The sequence below is a fragment of the Seriola lalandi genome, unplaced genomic scaffold (assembly GCF_002814215.2).
Source record: "Seriola lalandi dorsalis isolate HSWRI2012SDOR001 ecotype SW California unplaced genomic scaffold, Sedor1 jcf7180002052117, whole genome shotgun sequence".
Taxonomy (NCBI): Eukaryota; Metazoa; Chordata; class Actinopteri; order Carangiformes; family Carangidae; genus Seriola; species Seriola lalandi.
Window position 1 is genome coordinate 392,782 of NW_019522670.1, and position 9,484 is coordinate 402,265.

At 43.4% G+C, this 9,484-nt stretch overlaps 1 protein-coding gene across 1 annotated transcript in view; it reads right to left on the reverse strand.

Annotated features, from left to right (window-relative positions):
- Window positions 1-9,484, reverse strand: part of pid1 (phosphotyrosine interaction domain containing 1) — a 29,254-nt gene extending 19,770 nt beyond the window's left edge. Inside the window, exon 1 of the mRNA XM_023399735.2 lies at window positions 9,344-9,484. Coding sequence (XP_023255503.1) covers window positions 9,344-9,373 — 30 coding nt within the window. The 5' untranslated portion in view covers window positions 9,374-9,484. The remainder of the gene's footprint in view (window positions 1-9,343) is intronic.

Below are 9,484 nucleotides of genomic sequence, written 5' to 3' on the forward strand. Positions count from 1 at the left end.
GGTAGGCGCACTCACCATAGTGGACCTTCATGTTAAGAAAAGAAAAAGAGAGGGGGGGGGGGGTCCTCAGGAAAGATGAAGATAAGGCGAGAAAAAAAACAAGGAGCAGATGAAGGAAAAAAGGAGAAAAAGAAAGATGGAGTTGTGAAAGTAAAGCCACATGTGTGTAAACGCTCGCTGACCTCCGCATCAGCACTTTACAGCTTCCTGACAGCGGCTCACATTCCTGCGGTTGGCCCCAGTACGGACAGGGGGTGGGGTGTGTGTGTGTGTGTGGGGGGGTCTTCAGGGGCCTGTGGTGTGCTCCCCAACTCCTCCACCCCCCACCAGGAATAAAAGCATAGGGCCGCTTGTGGCGTAAAGCTGGAATTCTATTCATAATATTTTCACTTCATTTTAATGTTTTTTTTATTTCTCAATTCCCAACAGTCTCCTCATCGGGTTACTGCTGTTATTGATTCTATTTCTGACTGCAACTTGGATCCAGGCAGGTTTTCTGTCTCCACCGTCAGGCCACTGTGGGCTAGACTGGTTTTGAGGTGGTTACAAGACAATGGCCCTGTTTACACTTAAGAAAACCTGTAATGGTCCATTTAAGGATTATGAAAAACAATCTTGTTGTCTGGTAATGTGTGACTTAAGTTAAAGCCTCTACATGTTGAATATTTATGTGATTGTCAATCTCAAATGAATTTTAGCAGGTTCGAGACACACGTCACTGATGGACTTGAGGGAGTCAAAAAAAGACTTCTAATAACCTGGATCCCCAGAGTGTTCAAAATCATTACTGAGATGTGACACAGCCTATTTTAAAGCAGCTTATTTGATCATTTTAAAAAGAGAAACCCTGACAGACCATTCAGTTCTCATTCTACAGTCGTAGTGCTAAGATGTACTGTATTATGAAGAGGCTGAGCTACATGGTACAAAACATGCTACCAGTGTATTCATTCATTCCTAGCTGGTAGATTTCCTTCACTCACAAGAAAATATAAAATATTCCAGTGCATTAGCAGGTCTTTTGCACGTGCTTTAAAGCGCATGTACGTTTAAAGTTGAATAATTTATTATGACCAGTGACCTAAAAAATTGTTATACGAGTATGTCACTTCTTCACGTAGCGACACTTTTTAATTTTTCAGTTGCCAAAAGCATAGCTGGTTGTAAAGGTGATACAGTCCATGTGTTTTTAAATTCACGTGTTCTTTAAATTAAATCTTATGTCATTATTTAAAGTTTGTGACTCCCACTCTTTACATATTTAGACTTGCTGTAAATCGAATCAGAGTATTTGGTCATTCATAAGCCAGCTAGTACATTTACTGTTAAAACACCAAAGCTCTACATATTTAGCAGCATGACTATAACGCTAACAGCATCAACACTGACTCACTGCTGCCTGCGCCCATGTGATTAATTTGTATTTATAGTGCAAAGACGTTACAGTAAAAAGGAACCAGGCCCAATTCTGCCAAAACTCCAACAGTGTGACTTTTACAACACATTTATATTTTATGGCTCTCAAGTCCCATATAATGTGTATTTGCCTAAAATCAGTACTTCCAATAAACTATATCCCACAATATATAACATAGGGCTAACTTCTTTTTCTCTGGGAACAACTAATTGGGAGGACGACCAAGGTCAAATCTGAATCCTAACGCCAAACAGACCCAGGCCAGCGTTACCACCTAATTCTGAATGACTGCTCTCCAAGTATGTCACTGATTAATGCTGGTAATCACAAGTGTCATCAGAGCAAGTACCCATGCTAATTTCTCTAATGTCTCTACAAGTCAATAATTGTGAATTGTGCATTTAAAAACATGCAAATCCAGAAAAATACTTGAAGAATCACGTCCTCGAGAAATCAAGGCTTTGGAGAGTGTCTGCGCAGTTTGCCTCCTGCAGTGATGAGCTTAACAGGTCGCAGATGGTAAGTTAAACTTTTGGCCCCCTGAGGGAGCATTCTTACAGGAAAGAGGTTCCCAGGTCACTCTCATGGTAAGACACTGCATAACGGGGTAAAAACAGACCTCTGCCACACCCACTGAGACACACGAAAATGGCGTTATATGGATGTGCTCATGACAAAACTGTGGAAAACAGCTGGAAATGATGTTTAAAAGCCAGTGGAAGCTAAATGGGGAGATGTTCTGTGTCTGAACTGCATGATAATATGAAAAAATACATGCCTCGGACACATAAATGGCTACTGGTTCATGCCATAAACTGAAAACGTGGTTGGTGAGTATGGTTGGGATCTTAACACAGACCCTGAGACCAAGATGGTTTGTCAACAACATTAGCCTGTCTGCGACACATCTGCATACGCCAAGCCAGACACACTTGATGAAACAGTGTGTAGAGCTCTGTACCAGATGTTGTAGGTCTGTCGGGTGCTGGCAGAGAGCAAGACAGTGGGACATCACTGTTTGTTATCTGGGCATCTGTTCTGCATCTCATCTTTTCATTTCCACCAGCTCGACATTCAAATGTAGAGCCAGACTGAGTTTCGGATCAGAATCATCAGAATTCACTGTGTATTTCCATCAACAACAGAAAAGGTCTAGTATTGTGATATTTGGCACCATGAAAATGTTTAGAATAAATAAACAGTCACTAGGCTAATACATACAACTAATTTGTGCCAGGTACAAATGTTTGGTACATACTAGGGGTGTTCGTTTTGAATTTTTTTCTGACAGATAGCAAACACTTGTTTACCGACAATTAACTGTTAACCGACATGATTAAAATGCACTATTTAGAATAAACGAGTGTCTGTGATCCATTAAAAACTACCAATACACTGTTGTTAAATTGGCCCCGAAATGATCTGCGCATCTAAACTGAGAGCGAGACAGACGAGCGCACTCATAGGTAGAATAGAAGCCCCTCCCAGCAGATCACACAGGGCGATGGCCCTTTTAATTTCATGTTGCAAAAGAACCAACGCCCCGCTTGTCCAGGAACTCATAAAAAGCTCTATGTAATAGTTCATGAGGTTCTTATAAAGATCAGCTCTACTGTAATAAAAAAAAAAGAGCAGAGGAGCAGAATCTTTTGTTGACCGGTGCAGATGAATGTGCTTCTGGTGTGAACAGCCAGACTACTGCTCACAACACAGAGCTGGACAGGCATTAAACATCAAAATGATATAAAATAGGCCAGGCCTACCTTACTCGTCAGCATAGCGGACAGCTTGTCTACTGGTTTTTATTCAGAAATAACAACATGTTGACATGCTGTTGGCATCAAGCACCGCTCGTTGAGCAGCACATTGGTCCTCTTCTTCTAGCTGACAAAACTTACAAGGTGCCCTGTGGAGTTTTCTTGTAACCCAAGTTCTGTTTACATCTAGTATTACTCACCAAAATGAAGCGCGTGTATGCTGGAGGCCTAACAAACATGTTGAACACATTTCCGGCATTGTTCACACTGATCTTTGCTTGCTAGCAGTCTTCTTCTTCCCTGTCTTTTGGTGGTGTATTCTTATGTTTCTTTGCCCGTTATAGCCACCTGTTGCCGAGCGGCATGGTGGGAAACCATTAGCATGGATGCGCATCATCTCTTGCATCTGTGAGCGTGCGCACGAGATGCCAACCAGATGGGGACAAACTCATTAAAAAAAAAACTCCACAGGGTGCTTTTATAGCAGGTGCAAAATATCTTTCTGCGAAAACAACAGACATTATAGCAACATCACCACATCCCACATAGAAATATTTTGTAACAGCTGAGGGTAGGATCATTCCTTTCTTCATTTGTGCCATTTGCCAGTGAGTAAACAGCACAGGAGCTGGAGTTACTCATCGAATGAACTGTTCATGAATTTGCTCCTGAAAACAGGCCTAGTTTAACCAACAAGTCTTTACAAACAGAGACTTAACTTAACAAACCTTGCGTCATCTTGTGCTGGCAACTAGCCGCATCCTGCCATTGTTTGTGCCTCAGACCCCAGTTCTACACACAAACACATCCTTCCTTTTGAAACCATCCTGAAGGAATACACTGTGGTCCACAGGTAGAGCAGGGGGAGGTTCACCTAGCATGTGGTGGCAATTACTTCCTGAAGCCAGGAGTAGGATGCACCCCTCCACTTCCCCGCATGGTAAAGGACTGGGCAGTGTAACTATCTAAGCTGTCCTTCCATGTGTTTACAGCCTCCCCCTCTGATCCTGGCACAGTTTACGAGAGGAAATATGTCTGAATAGGCTCAATCCTGAGAGGACTGTGGGAGGTCCCTATGCAGAAGAAAACCTGTTTTTCTCAATTGTGATTGGAGCGCTAGGACACGTAGGAGGGAGAAGGTCAATAATGGATGTTATGACTGGTGGGTTACTTCTGCTGGAGGAAGTGGGTATTTAAGTACCCAAACCTCAGAGTCTGGGGGTGGCAATCTCTGTCTGGCAATAAAAACATCAACAACTCTTTGACGTAAACAATGAACCCAGCGCAACATCTTAAATTGTCTACACGGTTTTAAGACATGTGAGAAAGATTCGCTGATGACATGATCCACGGACAAAAACTGGGGGGTGATGGGTGTTTTAGTTTCTGATTAAGTTTCGTGGTTGTTCCTGGACGGCTAACTTTGGCCTTAAAGGTATAAAAATCAGCAAGCTTTGCGTCTTCTACACTCATGGTTAAAAACTTCCACTCCGACGATACGTTGTGTATGTGTGTGTGTAGCTGTGCTGTTGTGTGTGGGACGTGAACCGTCGTGTGGGGCATGAGTGTAAATTTGACCAGCACAGACTCGGGTATCTGAGACTGATCGGCCGGTCACCGATCACTCCGAAAACTGGTCTTTTCTCATCAGCGGCCCATCGATCTCTAGTGAAAACCTTTTGAAAAAATTTGTGGAATTGTAATATATTTTTATGTCTCTTTACGGTTGGAACTCTTAACTCAGGCAAATATATACAGGAGTCATTCTGACATGTTCCCGTGGCTTTTTGAGCTAAACATTCAGATCCACATGATGCTTTGCTGAAAGTTGGGAGATATGAGAGAACCTCTGCAACCTACGGTTAACCATAACACGCTTCTCCCCACAGACATGCAGAGACGTTTGTGTGTGTCTTTGCAGTGCCATTATTCCAGCCGTAGGCCTTATGGATATCTGAACTTTGCTAAAAATCAAGACATAACAGGAAAAGGAAAGTAAGACCACAGTGTACAATCTCTGGTAGTATTCTGCACAAAAAACAAGTGAAAGAACAAAATACTAAATTACACAGCTGAGACAGCTCCATTTGACCAATGGGAAAGATAAAACTTTCTGGCTAATGCAAATCTTGGAAAAAGCCTTGAAAAATTATAACTTCTGAAAACAGGAGATTACGCCCGTTCATCAAATACAAAGACCCAACTAGTAAGCCAACAGCCATTTGTTCACAAGAGGCAAATGTCTGCTAGCTGAAAAAAACAAAACAAAACAAACAAAAAAAAAAAACAGTTGAAGAACTGTAGGAATTTTGTGCCAGTCTGCTCGTGATTTCCTTCTTGCCACTGAGGCCACAGTCTCAACAACATAGCTGTGGCTACAAGGCAACCTCAGATAGACAAAGAGACAGACAGACACACAAAGAAATAAAGAAAGACCAAGATGGGCCACAGAAACAAATGAGGATGAACTGTGACTGGCTTTGACCATGCTTGACCTCAGTCGGCTATTTCTGCACTGTCAGGTCCACATCTTTTTCTCTGCTCAGCCCTGTTTGTCAGTGTCACACACATTAAAACGTCAAAAGTGGAAACCATGGCTAAAGAAACAGCTGCTGACAAGGGGAAAAGAACATATTTGGCAGCCTTAGGGATATTCAAAAAGGAAGTTGTTGTGCGCGCGTGTGTGTGTGTTAGTGTGTGTGTGTGTGCATGCGTAACCTGCCTGCAAACTTGCATGAGTGTATATATATGTGTGTGTGTGTGTGTGCATTTGTGCCCAGACGACTGCATATTGTGCAATCCGTCGTTGAACTAATGTGGCCCCTGCCTGTGGAGGAAGGGCCCCTGAAACTGACTGAGGGATGTGGTCAGCGAGAGATAGGAGGAGTGGGGAAGAGAGAGAGAGGGAGAGAAAACAGTGAGACATAATGCTGCACTAACACACAGCCCTCGCAACACACACTTTGCCTACAAACACAAGCAGCTTGCCACTGGTACTGCGTACCTCCAACGCCATGACCTGTATCTCCTCCCCCCCATCGCCTCCATCTACCCCCCCGCCCCCCTCCCCTTCCTGCCTGAGCGTGAAACAAAAATGCAGCAAGACATCAGGTGTTGCTATGGCAACAGAGGACAGCACAAGTGTGGACGGATGCCATAGTGAATGAAAACAACAAAACAGAAGATAATAAAAACAAGTATGTTCCAGATCAGCTACCTAACGGATTCTGCTCCAGAAAAGCCCACCATTCCTGATTCAAAAGAGGTGAAGGATACCAGCTGAAAGGATGGGTTGTCGCCATGGTTACAAAGCAGGGAAATGGCCAGGTACTGCTATCGTTCTATAACCACTTTTAAGGGTAAACTGTAACCTTTTATTTACTGATCCAAAAAGGTCCTGGCAGCCCATGTGGACCATGACCGATTCATTATGGTGTCTGCTCTTTACCCCGAGAACAGAACAACCTGGGTACACTTGATCCAAATTTTCCTCCAAAGTCATCCATCAAGTTAAACACTGCCACTCAGGGTTTCATAGTTTTTAAGTGGACAGCAAAAACATGCCATAGGCCTACTCCTTATCAAATCTGGGCCACAGCTGTTCTCCAAGAGTCAAGTGCTGGTTATCAAAAGAAAGATTGCTTTAAAGATGCAAACCTACCTTTGCCCTACAACAATTTAGAACTGCACTACCATAAAGCTGGATCCTACATTTCCCACTACGCAACTCAATAGCATCTGTCATTCGACCTCCCTGCCTGGTATTGCTGCATTCATGTCATACGGGTTGGATAAGAGAGAAAGGGCAGATTCACATATTTTGGGAACGTTCACGTCAACTCAAGATGGCTGCATGATTACAGGTTTGGTCAAGAGAAGGCTACAGTGCACTGACAATTTCCATCAAAGTGGGGGTTAATCACTTCGCACAACAGACTTGGGCTGAAATGAGGCATCCCTGTTTGCTTAATTTCCAAGCACTTCTATAGTAGGAAGCTCCAGGTCAAATATACATGCAGGGGTTTTCAAAAAAGTCGGAGTTTCCCAGTCATAGTTACAACTTGTTGTATCTTGATGTTGTCATCTCTGCTATTTGCATGTCAGAATCTTGAAATCATGATAACTCCTTGATGATGACTTGAATGCAGCATAACACAATTTTTTTCAGACTTTAAAAAGCTCCCTTCAGAGGCCCTCCAAATGTTTACAGGCTGAGTTTCAATCCCAAAGATTAATAAACTGAACACAATGCCCCTTTAGAGAATACATCTACCTCCTGTTTTATATGTGCATAGCTTCCATAATCTAAATCCATCTAAAGTTTCACAGATGTTTCAATCTCACAGAGAGAATGCACAACCACCACAAGAGACTGAGAAACTGTTAAGAAATCAGTGTAGTGCTGATTAGGCTTGGGCGTTATCTAAAATTTAATATCTTGATACAGTCCAGCCCAAATATCGCGCGATATCCGATATTATCGGTCGGGTTCCTTTTTTTCCAGGAGGGGGTTTCCTTATATTGTTGTATTTTATGTTTCAGGTGTTTCAGCAGTAAAATGTGGGTTAACAGTTTCAGGGAATTCATGAGGATGGCAACACTGACAATGACAGCGTCCCATAGATCAGGCTGACTTACTCTAACGTGCACTTTACTGCTTATAGTTCTGTCACTCTGTTTTGAGCACTAAATGCGTGGAACTGGTGGGCTGAGAATGGCAGCAGTATAAACACCAATGTCCACTGAAGAAATGCAGGATAACAGTGAAATTAATAGACTGGGACATTCAGTTTGAATCAAGTATGACTGTTACTGTTCAGCACATGAGATGGGTAGACTAAGACTTTTTTTTACCTCAGATTTTTCAACCTTGCAGCACATTGCTGTCCATGTGGCTGTTTTTCTTTTGGCAAAGTTGGCAAAATGCGCGACTGGAATGATTCACTTATTCAAATGCACTACCCAAATTGACTTAAGCAACAAGCCACGGAAAATGTGAGATATATGGTGACTTTATGGCACTTGTTGAGCATGACACTGAAGCCCAGTGGCTCTAAACACTCTCAGTTGATCCAAAAATCACAGCGCAATGCTCCAAAACCGATAACCAATAACAGCTCATTCATAAGTTATAGAATGTTGTGTTAGCAGATGATAGTTCTGGAATGCGGTTGCTAGGCGACACATTAAGTATCACTGTCGGTCGTAACCACTTACAGCGTGGATGTATAAATTAGGGGAGAGGGGCGTGGGGTCTTGCAGATGTGTGTTTATGGGATAATTTACAGCGGCCCTTAACTCCACATGTGACTGGAGGACAAACACCGGAACTCTCGGTTTTAATAATAATTCGTGATTCCATCTTTTTGACGCCTGGGCAGAAGAGGGGATTGTGCAAGTTCACTTGGCAGGCAGTCCACAGGCCGACATCTGGAGAGCATTACGTCTGCAGGAGACGTGAAGCCAGGCTCGGTGCGCGGCTTGCCCCTGGATATCAAACTACGTGTCATTAACGATGTATGTGTGTGTGTGTGTGTGTGTTTTTCCATTTCTTAACAGGTCGCAGACGGCAGGTTACTGACCAGAGTCTGTTTCTCCTTCTTCTTCTTGTTTTGTCACAGCAATGAGGAGGAAAACTGAGTTTAAGCATCCTGATGTGGCATGAAGGGAAAATAAGAGTGACAACAGGAGGAGAAGGCCTCCAGTTGCACACAGGTTAGTCTGAAGGTAGAGTGTTAGATGAAACATCCCTGTCGACCAAAATAACCATTCCACACATTTGCTGGAATATGCTCGTCACTGACATTTTAAGAAAATCTCCAGCGGAGGAGCCCACGAATGAAGCGGAGGTACAAATTGTTGCACGGCACCCCCGGCTTGCGTAACGTGAATAGGTGCGTTTAAAGGCAGCACCAACAGGGAATCATACAGCGACAGAGAGATATGGAGAAAATGATTGTTTGAATGCCCAGGACTCATTCCTGCCATTTAAAAGACGAGGGGACTGTGCACACAAATCATCTGTAGCTGCTCACAAACCGTAGCAAGTCTCTCCAAGCTGGAGCCATGCACAGCTCGGCGGGTTTTGGTAACTGTTAGCACGGATCAGCCGTTTATTTACTGCTGCCCTCTTGACAATAAGCGTTTCACACACACACCCGTACCCTACCTGCAATCGCTCCGACGCGGGTTGCCACATATTAGCAGAATCAGAGGTTCTCCGTCTGTACTACAGCTTGTTCTCTTTTCGTAGTCCGGTTCACATCTGTTCGCTTTCACGGCTTGACTCTCTGTCCTCCCTCAATCTGGA